Source organism: Podarcis muralis, chromosome 6, assembly GCF_964188315.1.
Source record: "Podarcis muralis chromosome 6, rPodMur119.hap1.1, whole genome shotgun sequence".
Taxonomy (NCBI): Eukaryota; Metazoa; Chordata; class Lepidosauria; order Squamata; family Lacertidae; genus Podarcis; species Podarcis muralis.
In genome coordinates, this window is record NC_135660.1 from 49,759,663 (window position 1) to 49,776,769 (window position 17,107).

Consider the following 17,107-nt stretch of genomic DNA (forward strand, 5'->3'; position numbering starts at 1 on the left):
CACTGCAGGGAAGTAGAAGCTTTGAACTTGCTTGATGGACCCTGCTGGGCTGGGAATGATGGTGTTGGAATCTTAACAGCATCTGGGGTGCCACCTGTTCTGTAACCCTGATCTGGTTGTCAAAGGGTTTGTAACAGCACTGCTTGATTTGCAGCCAACTGGCTGAGATTGTGACTGATAGATTAGAAATCTTGATTCCGTCTACAATTTGCAATTTTGCATTCAGGTTCTGATGGTTGACATATAGAGCCTCTTAGACAATGTTCCATAGGAAGGATTCTAGGTACACACATTAATGTACATTCTTGGGTACAGTTTACTGGAATCCCAACTGCACTTTACTGAGAATGACCTAGTTAATGTTATCATGCCTTTCTTCATAAAACATAGTTTGTGAAGCCAGGAATAAGTGTTGTGGCCAAGCTCTCCTCCTTTGCCCCTCTCTCATTGTGTCCTGACTTCAACATGAATATCCTGGATTGTATTAAGTGAAAGTTTCCTGTTATGTGCAAACTGAGGTATGCTAGCTTGATATATATTGCTTAACAAACCAGGAAAATGGTCTAGAATCTTCCTTCATGGTTTCATCCTAGTTGTTAAACCAGAGCTCTCCATTTTGGACATAAAGACCCAGTAGCTTGCTACATTTCTAGTCAACAAATTCTAATGTTGATTTGGAGAAGAAAACATTCTCACACTGACAGAATTATCCCCTCAGTGCTATGTTAAATACAACCCAATATATTTAAGTGTGAAATTGATACTGCGTAGTATATAATTGGCATGTTGCATGAACCTTAGTGTCTTACTTAAGCAAACTATAAGTACAAATTTCTAGTTTGCAAAATTAAAATTTATCATTTTTTTCTGGAATACATATCTTAATTTTAGAATTCTAGCATAAACCCTTGCTATTCTGATGTGCATATTTTATATTATTGTGCTACAGATATTCTCTTGCAAGTAGCTGTTTTAGAACAAAAGTCCATTATTATATTTACGTGATAGGAGATCATAAACCTAATGAGTTAATATGTGACATTGTCAAGGTCATCACATTTTTTAAATTAACATGTACATCTGGAATTTTGTAGGTGTATTTTAGAACATGAATTGTTGCCAGTTAGCATGTTTATCAGATATGTTCTTGCTCTTATCATTGCTAGTGCTATTTCTGCATCCAGTGTGGCATTCACAAGGTTATTTTAAGCCCTAATGCACATTCATTTCACATCAACAGTTTAGAAATGGCCTGTTGGATTACTGTATGAGGAAGTGCTTCTTGACAGAAATACTTTGGTAGAAGGCCAGTTTGCTGCTATTGTGTAATCTTTTCAGTGCAGATTGAATCCAACTGCATCCTCACAAAGTAGAATTTTACATTTGATATATTTGGAAAGGACCCCAATAGTCATCTAGACCAACCCTCCGCAATGCAGGAATCTCAACTAGAGCATATATGTTGATATAAGTGTTCTCAAATCTGAATTACTTTTTCCCTAAATTACTGAGACTGATGTTTGATTTGGAATTAAATACATGAAACGCAAGTTTGAAGTGCTAGGATCAAGGTGCTGGTGTGCATTTCTGCTTTGACTACTGTATTGTGTGAACAGAAGGTCTGTGAAAGCATTTGGCAAGCACACTACTCAGAAACTACCATTGAACAAGCTCTTTGCACAATGTTTACTGCATGTCTTCTTGCATGAATATTTTCTCCATGATACAGAGTGAATGTTGTGCTCAAACAGCAGCCTTTCTGTTCATGTTTGAAGTGGCACTACATACTGCTACAGTTATATATCTGATCTGTAGAGATTTTGTAGGTTTGGTATCTTTTCTTTTTCTGTTAAAGCCTTCGTGGACATGTTGTCTATTCCTTATTTAAAAAACTGATCCTATGCATGCATACTCAGCACTAAGGACTTCAGTGCGCATAGGACTATAGCTTTTGTATACTTTATAAGCAGGAGGCAAAACAATTATTAAGATACATCTTGCTTGTGAGTGCAGGCCAAGTTGCATTCATCTGCCATATCACCAGGTCTAGGTAGTGGAACAGGAAGGAATAGTAGAGATCTGGGAACTCTAGTCTGCGCACTAAATCTGTACCTCATTTTCGGTTCCATTTTTTATTCCAGAGACAGAGCAATGGTATTTAGAATCTCCATTGCAGAACTTGTCCTGAAGTCATGAGCATGTCTTCAGAGCCTGACAACAAGCTGCCAGGTTTTGTAAGGATTACATCGTGCACTTATTCTTACTAAATCCCTAGCTCAGAATTTAAACATTGATTCCAAGCTTGGATGAAAGAGTACTGGACTACATCCAAGATGGAAATGTTTTGCTATCCTATTTCAGACCCTATTGAAAGCAAAAGGGGTGCAGTTGAATTCAATATCAATAAGAAATTAAAGTTCCACTTGGTATGTAATTAAATGCAGTGCAGTTTGAAGAGTTGGAATTGTTTATCTTATGTGTGGGAAGAGGCCTTGAAATTAGATAGCTATCACCTTCCACAGGGTTCTGTCTGTTAACAGAGCAGACTGCTAGAATCTTATTTATGGTAATGTTCTGTCAACACTACATAACAGAAGGGTAGGGGAAATTCTTGTGAGATTTTCTGTTTTAAGGAGCTGGAAGGGTGATATAACTATTTTTTAATAAATTAGCTGTCGTTAGAATGTTGAAATAATTATTTTTCTTTTGGGAAGGGAAGGGCAGATTGGTTAAATCTTTGAAACATTGATATCATTTGCTTGCAGATGGAGGGCTGGGTGGAAGTGGTTTTTTTCTCCTTCTTAAATTTGCACCACTATTCACTGATAAGACATTACTAGTGGTATATTAGGGACTCGGGTGGCGCTGTGGGTTAAACCACAGAGCCTAGGGCTTGCCGATCAGAAGGTTGGCGGTTCAAATCCCTGCGGCAGGGTGAGCTCTCGTTGCTCGGTCCCTGCTCCTGCCAACCTAGCAGTTCGAAAGCACAAAGTGCACGTAGATAAATAGGTACCGCTCCAGCGGGAAGGTAAACGGCGTTTCCGTGCGCTGCTCTGGTTTTGCCAGAAGCAGCTTAGTCATGCTGGCCACATGACCCGGATACAAGCTGTACACCGGCTCCCTCGGCCAGTAAAGAGAGATGAGCGCCGCAATCCCAGAGTCATCCGCGACTGGACCTAACGGTCAGGGGTCTCTTTACCTAGTGGTATGTTTGCTCATTAACGTTTAACAGTGCCAGTTTTTTCATACCATTTTTCAATACTTATGAAATGAGTTCAAGGTTACTATCGTGTTTAAGCTGTTAGAGTAATTTAAGACTGATAATGCCACAGTTGATTGGACAGTATTATTTTTTTTAATAACAATTCAATCCTAACCATGTCTATTCACATATAAGTCCTACTACATTCATTGGGGCATACTCCCAGGTATAAGTGGGGTTAGTATTGCAGCCTAAATTTCTACATGTAATGAGGTAGAACCTGTGTTTAATGTCAGGACTCAGCCAAGTAGACATGTGATTTCTATAAAAATGTGCTAAGAGCCTTTCCCTCAACACTGATTATCTACAACCAAGTCCCATTCCTGGGATTAGGCATTCTCTTACACTCCGAGTCCTAGCATTCTGAAATTAATGATTGTGCCGAGCACAGCCTTGCAAATAAACCCACAAAAGTTACTAGTTTAGCAGAGGAGATATTAAGAGCTTCATTCCTTCTCCAGCAACCTAATGATCAGGAGGCTTCCCTACTCTTGCAGTCTGCTTGGTTCTGCAGGAGACAGATGGAATATTTTGTTACTGGTTTTTATTCACCCTGTAATGAGTTTATATTGGCATGTATTTTAAAAATGGGAAATTTCACAAAAGTATCAGCATATCATAATTCCACACTGTCAGTTTAGTTCCTTAGGAAAGCAGTTCATGGGGCATTAAGACATGATAAAATAACGAGCGTTAGATACTGGTGTACAGCTGACACACAAATGGTCCTTGGAAGATGTGTATTGGCTTATAGAAAATAGAATAGTTAGATTTTAGTGAGTGAATACTTTGAACAAGTTACTATATTTAGCTGACTGACAGAGAATCAGAAGTTTTTTTCATCTTTTTTTTCTTTTTGTTTCTACTTTTTATTTTTCTCTTCTTTTTGCTTTGGTAATTATAAAAATATACTTTGTATTGGGTATGAACTTTTGTATGTCTTTTGATAAGTGTCAATAAACATAAAAATATAAAGAGTAGTTTGGTTACATGAAACTTTTCTTGTGTAGATTATTGCTTTTTTCATATTTCATCTTAAATGCTTGAGAACATAGGTTTTTATCAACATTATTTATTTATTTAAAATATTTATATCCTGCCTTTCCTTGTACAGTTTCCAAAGCAGCTAACAGCTTTTGTTTTTGAAATCAGCACCTGTATTTTAGCAAAACATAAAACCATGGCTAAAAAAACCACTTCGGTGAAATGTAGATTGAGGTTGGTGTGGAGTAGCACATTAGTTCCTGTTCCTAGAGAGATGAGTAGCTTCACGAATTACTGGTTAATTATATGCAACATTTATTCATATGTGAAACATTTAATGCAGAATGTTAATTTGGGTTTGTTTCTATGCTAGGTTTGCTTGGCAAGGTTTCAGTGATATATTTACATTTATAAATATATTTAAAAAGTAATGAAACCAAATAATGATAACTGAATTTTAGAAATACAAGCTTGATTCTCTGGAATACTTACGGTACTTCCATGAATGTTGGCATTGTGAGGAGGTAGTAACATACCTGCAATTGAACTAGGAAAAACTTTACAATGTTGTTCTGATGCTTGCTCTGGTCATTGAAGGCTGAGTGTTCTCTAAGATTGGTGTGAACTGCTGACAAATGGCTGACCATCAGGCCTGGATTACAGTAGCACTAAACATTATAATAGGCCCTCTATCATTGCAGATAAACATCCTCCACATCCAAGCCTATGGGCTTTCATCTTCATGCAACACAGCCCTTTTTCTGTTTCTTTTGCTCCATGTGCTGAGCAAAGGTTTGTCTTAGCATATTGTGTGAACCACCAGGAGCTGTAGCCAATGGAGTTAAAAAGACCAGAGAAAGGGAGGCTGCTGCAAGTTCTTTTGTGATTGCAGTTTGTGATGAGAATGTAGCCAGTATTTTTTTTATAAGGAGCAGGATGCAAATATAGCACAAATATAGATGTACAAAGCAAATTCTTTCTCCTAATACTAACAATGAAATGTTGTGCATATCTCCTCTAAACTAAATTCCATAATGTTCAGTGGAACTCAGTCCTACTGTGAGGATTAAAACCTGAGCTTCCGAACTGTCCCCCCTCCCCCATATGCCAAATAACTACAAAATGCTCTAGTCTAGAGTTCCATATAACCATTTAGGGAGCTTGCTTTTGATCCAGCCTTATCTGCACTTTATTTAAATCTTATTTTATTGCCTTTAAGTAGCATTTAATATGTGTCTGTGTTTTATCTGTGCTTTCAGATGGTCTCCTTGTGGTTGGTGTCCATTCGGCAAAATTTCCAAATGAAAAGGTTCTGGATAACATCAAAAGTGCTGTCCTTAGATACAATATCACTCATCCTGTGGTAAATGATGCTGATGCAACTCTTTGGCATGAGCTAGAAGTATCCTGCTGGCCAACCTTGATCATTGTTGGACCTCGTGGGAATATGCTGTTCACTCTGGTTGGTGAAGGACACAAGGACAAATTATTTCTATTTACATCCATAGCCCTAAAGTATTATAGAGAACAAGGACAAATCAATGCTAATAAAATTAGAGCACAGCTCTATAGAGACTATTTGCCACCTTCGCCTTTGCTCTTTCCCGGCAAAATTACAGTGGACAACTCTGGGGACAGATTGGTAATAGCAGATACTGGACATCACAGGATTGTGGTTGTCAGGAAAAACGGTCAAATTCTGCACACTGTTGGAGGTGAGGAGAACTTAAATGTAGAAAAGCCTTTCATATTAGCTTTTTATGCTGTCATGGCAGATCTTGAATTCTGTGCCGCTGGTACCCTTTCTAGTACTGTACTAGTAAAAGTGTTCTTAAAAACTGTTTTCTGTGCAGAGTGTAGCAAGTTGTCTGCCACAAGTGAATTGTTACTTGCTCTGAGCTTCCGACTAGGTACGGTAAATGCTTTTAATTCTGTTTTTACAGCTGTGTAATGCCTTGCAAAAGTTGAAACTTAAGGTTTTGCTGTAAAGAAAATCCTTGTAATTGCAGCTGGTTTGTTTTTATTGTATTGCCTACAAAATATTATTTGGCAAATGTACAAATCATATTTCAAGACCATTTGCACAAGTACATTTTAAATATGAATATTCTTTTACAATAATATACATTTTCCTTGAAGAAGATAAATGACAAACTCTTAAATAATTAAACAATGCTCTCTAATTTTAGGTTGACTTCTAAAATTGGGTAAAGGTTTGCTCCTGAACTCTATCAGCTTTTACGCTTACGTACGGTTAATCTTTTGATGCAAATTCTAATTCTTTTTTGTTTTGTTTTCTTTTCAGGACCAAACAGTGGAAGAAAAGATGGGACATTTTCAGAAGCATTATTCAGTTCTCCACAGGGAGTGGCTATAAAGAACAATATTATTTATGTAGCAGATACAGAAAACCATCTGATTAGGAAGGTAAACTTTCCTAGCTAGAAAAAAATTATAGGAGAATGGCCAAATTCTCTTATGAGTTACATTGGTAAAATGGATGTGAAAGTAACTATGCAATGTATCTGAAAGTAGAATCTTGTCTAATATTTATAAACATGTTTCCAAAGTATTTGGAACAGACTTCTTTTCCTTTTCACATATGCTTTTAAGGCAAGTTATTAGGTACAACAGTTTAATGCTTTCCTAAAGAGAATGGAATGCAATAATGCTGTGTGCCATGATTTCTCAGTTCCATTTTTAAATAATTGCATTTTGGCTCTACAAAACCATGTGTTTTGTCTCCCTTCCCTCTAGGAAATATCTAGGAATATAAGCAAGAGACTATCATTACTCAGCACAGCAATGGAATTATAGGGCTGGGATGAAACTGGTTATCTCATTCAGCTTACTTGAATGCCAGACCCCTCACATGAGACTATATATACACCTCACAAATGAATATGCACATTATAGTTTGGCCCACATCATTTTGAATTGGAGTGTGCTCTGAGCAAGAGTACATAAGATGTCCAAGTCAAAGTTTGTGGCCTAAATCTCCAATAATAATAATAATAGTAATAATAATAATATAAACTGTTACCATGCCTCCTTGCTATTCAGGCCGCTTACAACTTAAATTATGTAAAATTAGGATTTTAGTATTTACCTTTTGATTTCTGTCCAGGTTATCATGTACTGTTTGTACATGTTTCAATCAATTATAATTTTACAGCGTGGATTAGGCCTGTGAATGTTGAATAACCTGTAGAAGTTCTTTTCAGTGACATCACAATATTTCTCTTACTAATAAACACCATTATTATTTTTATGGGAATACATTACTTTATCCGTTACCTTTTTCTTAAGACCAGTAACATTTCAGTAATATTTCAAAGGGAAGTCGTTTAAGAATTAAAGATAGGTCCATGTGAAGAACTATAAAAGACAAATTCAGTTAGTCAGCTTCCCCTACTTACCCATCATACTGTATTTCAAATCTGAAGAACATGGAAGGCAATTGATTTGATTTACTAGACTTTTTATTTTAAAAAGTCTCCAGGCTTTTTATAATATTTATAAAGCAATAAAATATGATAAAGACATATTAAGACAATAGAGAGTAGCATATTTTTTCCACACTTGGTAAATAACATAAAAAGCAAATAAAATTATTCTGATTTCATTCTAGATTGACCTCCAGTTAGAGATGGTGAGCACTGTTGCAGGAGTTGGATTACAAGGCACAGATAAGGAAGGAGGAGCCAGAGGGGAGGAACAGCCTATTAGTTCGCCATGGGATGTAGTCTTTGGAACGTCAGGTATTTTAATGAATGTCTGTCATGTGATGTCGTAACACAGCGTGGCTGCTGTGGTTATGTGGCATAATACTAATTTAAAGAGAGTACTGTCATTTAAAGAGAGTACAGAGACACACTTGACTCCAGGCAAGCTCAGAAAGAATGAATGAATCTTTATTTGCGTCAGCCATTGGCTATAGCAATAAAAAAAATACAATATACAAAGAATAGAAATAAAAAGTCAGTTATATAAAATTCCAGGACTGATGGTATATGTTTACCACCTTTTGTGTAGAAAAAGCATGTCAGAATTTTGGGATCCTTTGGGGCGCTTTTTCTTTTGCACATTCTGGTTTGCTCCCCATGACCCCATAGACTGGAAAACGAGGCCAAGATATTTGAAAACTTTGACCTGTTCAATTAGCTGGTTATCCATGCGCCATCTATGGGCTCTATAGTTTCTTGAGAAAATGATGACTTTGGCTTTCTAGTAATTCACAACCAGCTGTACTCTCAGGCAATATCCTGACAATGCCATCATCAGTCTTTTTAGGCCTACTTTTGTATGGGATAGAAAAATGGCATCAGCTGCATATAATAGAATTGAGATGGGTTTTGTAGCCAATTTAGGGGCATGATACACTGGAGATGTTAGACACTGTACAATATAATTTATATATAGGTTGAACAGTGCCGGGGCTAGAATACACCCTTGCTTGACTCCCTTTGTGGCTGGTACAGATCCTGTAAGTTGTCCATTTGTGGAATAGCGTACTTTCAACACAGTATCTTTATAGAAGCATTTGATCAAGTACCATAGTCTTTTGTCTATACCTCAGACACACAATGGGAGGGCTTGCTGGTCCTGATTGTGGAAATCACACAATATTGATTTCTCGCAAAGCTGCTGTTGCTGTCTAATAACAACAGGAAGTATTCCCCTGTACTGGGCCATGCTCACTCTCTTGCACATGTAGTGAATTCATGCAGTCTATTTTGTGAGACAAGAAATACTTCTAAAGATAAGGAGTTTTTACTTTATAACAGTGGCTATGCCCAAGATTTGCTCTTTTGCCCCATCTGTTTGAGACTACTAACCCAAGGAGATAACAAGTGAAATTCAGTTAACTATGCCAGCTGTCTATTTTGTAAGGGATTTTTCTTTTTTGTACACTAATGCCAACAGCCCAGATAGTCAAGCATAAAAGCAAGCAAGGAGGAAAGAGAGGTCCAAATTCCTCCCAGGTGCACAGGAGGAACAAAGCAAGTTGTGTGTGCATGAGTTTGAGGTTTGCTGTGGCTTGTTCACATCATGTTAAATTAAGTTTAGTGTGATGTTTGAACATTGAACATTTTGTTCAAACTTTCAATTATGTCCCCTTTTTATCATGCTTTGTTAAAGTAGCATATTTTACTGCTTTAGAGTTCTTGAACAGAATTTTATATACATAGTTTTGGAGTCTTAGCACTTTATTAATGGTCATGTACATTTCAGCTTTCTGTACCATCTTTTTCTATTTTTATTCAGTGCCGCTGAAAGCAAGCAGTTCTAAATGCACTTTTGACTGAAGTGTGAAATGTTCTTGATAGCTCTGTGCCTTTCAGAAAGAAGGCAGCTATGACCCAGGCATTGTGATCTGCATGTTTAACATAGATTCCAAAATATATGCATTTTGGTACACAGTTGCATCTATTTATAAAAGCATCAGCCAGCACACATAGTCTTAAGTAAACTATATTGAAACTAGCAGGGAACAGGGAATATAGTCCTAATGAACTATATACGTGAATATTTATTTTATAAAATGTATGCACAGCATGATTGTGTAAAAAACAACACCTCAAAGTGGTTTAGAAGAAGATAAAACAATAAAATTACAAATGTACTTCAAAACATACAAAAGTTAAAATACTAAAACATGTTTAAATTACCTCAACTTCCTAAGCATCTGGGAAGGCTTGTCTGAACAAAACATGTTTTTAACATGCACCAAAAAGTGTACGGTGAAAGCTCCTGCTTGATATCAATAGGTAGGGAGTTCAGAAATGTAGGTGCTGTCATACTAAATGACCAAGTTCATGCAGATGTGGAATAGGTATAGTGTGGCACCTGTAGTAGAACAAATTATGTCAAATCGAAATGGTAGAATTGGCACATGTGGGGTAAGGTGATCTCATAGGCAAATTGGTTCCAAGTTGTTAATGGCTTTGTTAAGTGGCATTGGTGTATTAGAAGTGTATGTGGCAGGAGAGAGGTAACAGATTGAGCTGAAATTGAAAGATAGTGAGCCTGTTGCACACACTATGCAAAGAGCTGTATTAGACCAGGGATTGTCAAGCATACCTGACCTCTCTTTAACTACACAAAAGAGTTCTGCTTAAATGGTGGTGGTGGTAACCTGTACTCCATTTGATCTCTTTTCCCTATACTGTATACAGTTTGCTATTTTGGAAAGACTTTATCATTATGATTTTTCTTCCTGTTGTGCGTATCTGAGAGTTGCATTTTGCCTCCTTGAGTTCTTTTGCTCAGCTGTAATATTGAACTGTGATGTCCTTGAACTGTGATAGGGTCTCTTGCTTGCTTCAATGGACATGTGTGGCGGTGGTAGGGGGAACACTGATCTTTTGTGTAGCTGGACTGTAACCTAGTGTACAAGGTTAAGAGTCACAAAAACCTGTTTTTGTGTCTTGCACCTCCTATCACTTATGCAGAAGGTTGCCCACAAGAGAATGTGAGCCTCAGGTGGGAAAAGGCTCCCCATCCCTGTCCTAGGTAGAAGTATGATTTAAATTCATCACAGATATTTGTGTTGGTTTTGTTTGTCTTCATATTGTCAGAAAAGTTAAAAAAGGGCTGGTTCATTGCAGTATCATAATATGTATGCACTCTGCTTGCAAGTAAATAATAATAATAATAATAATAATAAATTTTATTTATATCCGCCCTCCCCAGCCGAAGCTGGGCTCAGGGCGGCTAACAACAATCAAAATACATTCATTATAACATTAATTAAATCAAATTAAAATCAAATTAATGGCAACCATCAAGCAAAATTCTGTGCAGAATGCCGATTGCCAGAGGAGGGGGTCAGGCTGCGCCCTGACCAAAGGCCTGGTGGAACAGCTCTGTCTTGCAGTCCCTGCGGAAGGATGTCAGGTCCTGCAGGGCCCTAGTCTCTTGTGACAGAGCGTTCCACCAGATTGGAGCTGCGGCCGAGAAGGCCCTGGCTCTGGTTGAGGCCAGCCTAACCTCTCTATGGCCTGGGATCTTCAAGATGTTTTTATTTGCAGACCGTAAATTTCTCTGTGGGACATACCAGGAGAGGCGGTCCCGTAGGTACGAGGGTCCTAGGCCGTATAGGGCTTTAAAGGTTAAAACTGAACTTTGCTGTAAGATAATTTTCACCCTGCACTTGTATCCTGCAGACAGAAATGTGAATATTTTAAAAGACAATTATTAATAAATAATATTTTATTTAGAAACATACAGTTGCTACATAGCCAAACCTAGTTTCAGTTCCCTACCTGTCTCATCACTAAGTGGTACTTCAGGGACGTGGGAGAAAATTGAGGCTGATCCTTTGAACCAGGCAGCATTTTAATGGCAATACTTCAGGTTCTTTTCACTTGTAAAAGGGTAATTGAACCCATGCCTGCAATAGTTATAAAACTTTTCTGTGTGCCACTACAATTAACTGTACAACAAATCTATGCAAAGTTCAGCAGACTTTAATTGTTTCTACATTGCCAAGGTCAACAATGAGTAAATCACTTGACAGTGCCATGTATCATCATACTTCAGGTTTAAGGAGAGTAATTTATTGCAGCGTTACTGTATTGTGCTATGGTGCAATTGTGTACCATATCGGTATGTAAATGAGCATTACTGCCTCATTTCTGTAAAAACAGGTTGATTACACTTCTGTGAAATTTCTATAAAACCGAGTTGAGTAGAATCCTTCAAGACTTTCCCTGGAGGTGAATTTAAATCCAACTTGCTTTAATATGTATGCTGATCTTATTAATTGAATTAGTGCCACTGTATTGATAAAGAATTTGTTTCCAAAATGAGAAATCAGGTAATGCAAATATATTAATCACCATTTTGTTAACATAAATTCACCTAAAGCACTTTATAACCAAATAAAACTGAACAATTCGAGCAATCAAGCAACAGTATTGATAAAAATAAGCAACCGACCCCCCAGGAGTGTTGAATACACTAGATTTTATTTCATGCAGGGAAGCAAAGGCTCTTTGGCACACTGTAACCAGGCCCTAATTTTAGGCTGTAATGTGGTGGAAAGAGAACAGCAGAAGGATGTTGATAAACTTTGTTAACATTAGAGCTATTCAATCTGGAGTCTTAAAACAAATAAGTAGAAATAGCTGCTGTTTCTGGTCATGTTTTTACTTGTTGAAAGTATGTTTACCCACTGTGTACAGAGGAATAGCTTGGGATGCAAACTGAATGCTTGAAAGATTTTAATGAAATCTCTTATAGGGCAGTTCCTTTCTCTGGGAGAGAATGAATATAGAGAAACATACCTGGCTCTTCCAATAACCCTGTGTGAGAGTCAATGTGTGGTGCCACTGTTACTAACTTTGGATTTTAAAAATCCAACTTCAAATCTCTGCTCAACTATGAAGTCAGGGTGCTGCGTTGGGAAAGTTACCGTCTCTCAGTCTAAACTACCTACCTCTGTGTTGTTAGGCTAATAAAACCTCACATGGCATCTTGAGTTCCCTAGAGGAAAAGTGAGATGTTAGTGACAGCTATTATTATTATTTAGACGCTATCAGTTTGCAGTTTCCCTTGTTTGTGATCCATATCTGTTGCCCAAGAGAGATGGGAGAATGAGAAACAAGCCCAATTCTCTTTGAGGTGGCAACCTGTGTCAGATTTACAACTTCAGATTATAGTTAGGGCTCACTTAATGGAATGTTATCTATATGTGTTTTAAAAATAAAGATCTCCACACAGGTGATATGTGCCAGAGAGACTGCAAGCCATAACCATTTCCCCAAATTTAGTTTTTGTGTCAAGGGATGTTTTGTATGGTGCAGCATTCCATCATGTTTAAAGTGATACAGCCCTAGGCATAGGTTTACTGTACTAGGTAGGTCAGTTCTTTGTTTTCCTGGCCTGTTGTGTTGGGACTACTAGGGAGACCCCCCACCCCCAAGTAACTAGGATGGTAAATAGGATGGGCTGCTGCACACTATTGATAGTGGAAAAAAGCTTGGCATATATATTGCCTACCTGAGTCAATCCATTTATAGAGAAATTGTTATCTTGGAATTCTTAGATAGAATGAAAATGACTTTTTTTTTTTACAGGAAAGGTAAAAGGAATGCAGTTAAGAGGACTATTAATCCATCACTATCTGCATTTTATTGTTGATTCATCTTTACAGTGGAGCTGTAATCGCAAAGCAAAAATAAAATGCTTTGATACTGCAAACAGCACTGGCAATGAGAATGTATATTCCCTAATAAGGATAAGCTGTTGCTTTGAAACTACTCCTTAGCTGGAATGTGGAGTTTAACTGCATAAAAGTGAAGGAATTACTTTATTATTTTTATTAGGGTAGCTGTTTCATAGTAAAAGTGCTTTAGGTAAATCCATAGAAGGATTGTAAAGTGTAACTGGGGATTCTACTAGCATAGTGAGAGACATGTTTAAGTATAATATTTTGGTTCCCTCTGGGATTTTTCAATAAGGCTCATCTGTTGTATTAAAAAAAAATCTGCAGTATGTCCACTTTAGATTAAAAAATAACATTCCTTGCTCATGGGCCAGATGAAACTATTTTGTAATAAGCTTATTGTTTAAACTAAGGGAGACTATATAAAATACTTGTGTATTTTAGTTCTTGTTTTGTAGACATTGAGCAAAGCCAATTATTTCCCGGATTTTTGGACTATTAATGGCTGTTGTGATATAGTAAGGCCTTAGTCCTTGCCATATCCTGCATGTGATTAGAAAAGCAGTGAGAATCTCAATATAATTCTGTTCAGAACTGTGGAATACAATGAGTGTTTTATAAAATATTTGAGGACGTACAGCTATATATGGTAATTGTTTTTCCTTCCTTCCTTTCTTTAATATCGCACATATTAAATACAGTTTCTTTTTCTTTCTTTGCTCAGTGACAAAAGCCATACAAGTTTCCGTTTTCTGTTTGATTTTTTAAAATGTTGTTTGCGTCACTTCTTGTGATGGAATGCATGTTTTGAGTCACAAAAGACTCCTTTTTGCTCCAAAATCTCTCAGGAAATATAGTAGGAAATGTATTCTTTCTAGGATCTCTTGCAGAAGTAATTTTCTTAGAGGAAGATCTGACTAATTTTTTATTACTACATAGCCATTTTTTATGGAAAGACACTACTTTGTATTTAAAATGCTTCCATAAAATCTAAAATACAATGATTTTTTATCTTGATATGCATATTTAACAATCTGCCTAGAAATCTGAACAATGATTTTAATTATCTTAACGCTTCCTAGGCCAGGTGTATGTTACAATTTTCTGTACCTCAGTGCTATATTGCAATTGATATAAATTTCTATACAGCAAAAAAATCCCAAAATTACAGGGAGGGGGGAGAATTTTTATAAGTGAAAAGAAATACCCATGATTTGTATTTGGAGAGCTGTAGGAAGGTGTAAACAATGGAAACATTTCTAAGCTCTGATTTGTCCAATCTCTCTCCCCTGTCCCTCCATGGCTTCTTCCTTAAATGACTGCTGCCAACAAGCAAAATACAGTAGACCCTCGGGTTACGTTACTCTCGAGTAACATAAACTTCAGGTTGCAAAAGTGGCAAACCCGGAAGTACTTCGCATGCGCAGAAGCGCTCTATCGCACCGTGTGTGCGCGCAGAAGCGGCGCCTCTGGATGCAGATCTTTTGGTGTGCACTTGGACCCCCAGAACAAATTAAATTCATATCCAGAGGGTCCACTGTAGAGACAAAAGAATAACTGATTTGTCCAGCTCTTCTGTTCCCTGATTTGTCCAATCTCCCCACTCCCTCCCTGCATGGTTTCTGGCCAAAAATGGCTGCCACCAACGAGCAAAGCACAAAATAATCACAAAATGTGTTCAGACTCTGGCTGTTCAGATGTCTGAATCAGCCATGCATATAATGAGGCTTGGATTAGTGAACTTTCGCATAGCAAGTGTTCAGAAAGTGGGACCTGCGTGTATGGTAATATATTGTTCACCAATAACAACCTACAGGAATTGCAAGGACAGTCCATAATGACTGTCTGACAGTATTTTTATTTTATTTTAAAGCAACCGGTAGAAGAATAGCACGTACTGCAATCCTACGTTGTGCTATAAAATAATGAAATACTGGGCACCTTTGTGCTGTATTGAGTGTAGTGCTTACAAAAAAAGGGGGCAATTCTGTTTTTTTAATCTCTGTAAAGATTGCAAATATCTTCCATTTTGCAAAATAGGCACCTTTATTTTACAAATATAGTTTATAGAGCCTCATAATTGTATTTATCAAGATCCTGTGACATTTTGATTGGTAATTGGAACAGATGTTAGATCATGCCTATAAACTGGCAAACTGGAAAGTTTGTCTTCCTCTCTTTTGTTTGTTTTTCCTCTAGAGCAGGGATTGTCAGCTGGCAGTCTGTGGCTTAGATACAGCCCCTCACGCAGTTTTTAATGACATATTTGTGTCCAGTACAGTGTTATGACTGAGTGCACGTGCTGCACACCTATCAGATTCCAACTGCCAACTTTTTTATAGACCTGACAGCTGTTTGGAATAATGTGGCATCCGTTTTCATAGAAAATTGACCATCCCTGCTGTACAGGGAAATCAAGTAGGTGAATATCTTCTGCAGATAATATCATTACCATAAATCTCATTCAAGATAAAATATAATTTGAGGTAGCCTAGTTGTGTTAAAAATTTGGAGCATTCAGTTTAGCCCAAGGATAGAAAACCTCTGGCCCATAGATCAGATTAGGCCCAGCGCAGATTCCAGTTTGGTCTGTAAGACCGCTTTCCCCAAACGATGCCTACCTGCCCCATTCCTGACATCACCTGTGATGCCAGGTGTTGTGCAGGAAGTGGCGTGGCTGGAAAGAATTGGTTGGGAGCAAGTGAGACTTGCTGTCAGGATCAGTTAGTTGATCAGTGCTTAGAGGAAACTCCACTTGGGGTGAGGTTCGGCTGTCCTACGAAGTTCCTGATCGGAAACTCCAAAGCACAATCATTCTCTGCCCAAGCAGACTTGCTGATAGGCAGTTACAGCAAGCCTTGCTTGCCAAGGAACAGCTGGGAGTGCACTTTTAAGGCTCCCAGTTTTTCCTTAGCAACCATGTCTCTTACCTACCCCACAAAGCAGGGCTTGCTTTAAGCAAAAATATTCTTTTGCATCTCCAGCTTGAATTCTAGCTGGCAATACAAAGGTTGTTCGTCTGCAAGCACAGCTTGCGCTGTGCCCACAAAGGAAATACGTTCCTTTGCATTGCCAGTTTGAATCGAAACTGGCAATTCTATGGATCTTTCTCTGTTGGCACACCCCTGGTTTTGCCTGATTAGCTGAGAGTTGAAGAAGAGGAAAGCGTATCTTAGCATTCCATATGTGATCAAAGAGTAAAACCACTGAATTGTTTTCTTTTATGTTCATAGAATTTTAAGCATGCTTACTTTACATAAAATGTGTCTACTGTACTTTTGCATGTGACACCACAGCACTAACTGACCTTTTGAAGAGAAAGTTTGCATCAATAAAATTTGGGGGAAAATAAAATACACTGACATCTCAATCTTTATGCATGTTTATTGGGGGGGGGGGAGCCGTGCTGGTTTTTAGTGGACTGTATTTTCAAGCCAGGGTGCATAGGATTGCAGCCTTTAATAACGTATTTCAGTTATCAAGCCCAAATGTTAGTTCCTAAAAGTGTCCACCAGAATGCACTCTGCTTTCAAATGAAGCATTATTATGAATAAATGTGTTCATCACCTTTCAGGGGGAAATCCTTTGTTGTTCAGGAAAGGGAGGATCCTGAACCCATAACTGTTCTTTATAAATGCTTATTGGATCTTTGTAAGATAGAAGTTCAGGATCTTAATAGAGGTGTGCAA

General features: G+C 37.7%; 1 protein-coding gene across 3 annotated transcripts in view; it reads left to right on the plus strand.

Annotated features, from left to right (window-relative positions):
• Positions 1-17,107, plus strand: part of NHLRC2 (NHL repeat containing 2) — a 32,764-nt gene that overhangs the window by 3,483 nt on the left and 12,174 nt on the right. For all 3 annotated transcript variants that reach the window (XM_028730226.2, XM_028730223.2, XM_028730224.2), the window contains 3 exons: positions 5,506-5,961; positions 6,552-6,673; positions 7,878-8,007. In XM_028730226.2, coding sequence (XP_028586059.2) covers positions 5,506-5,961; positions 6,552-6,673; positions 7,878-8,007 — 708 coding nt within the window. The remainder of the gene's footprint in view (positions 1-5,505; positions 5,962-6,551; positions 6,674-7,877; positions 8,008-17,107) is intronic.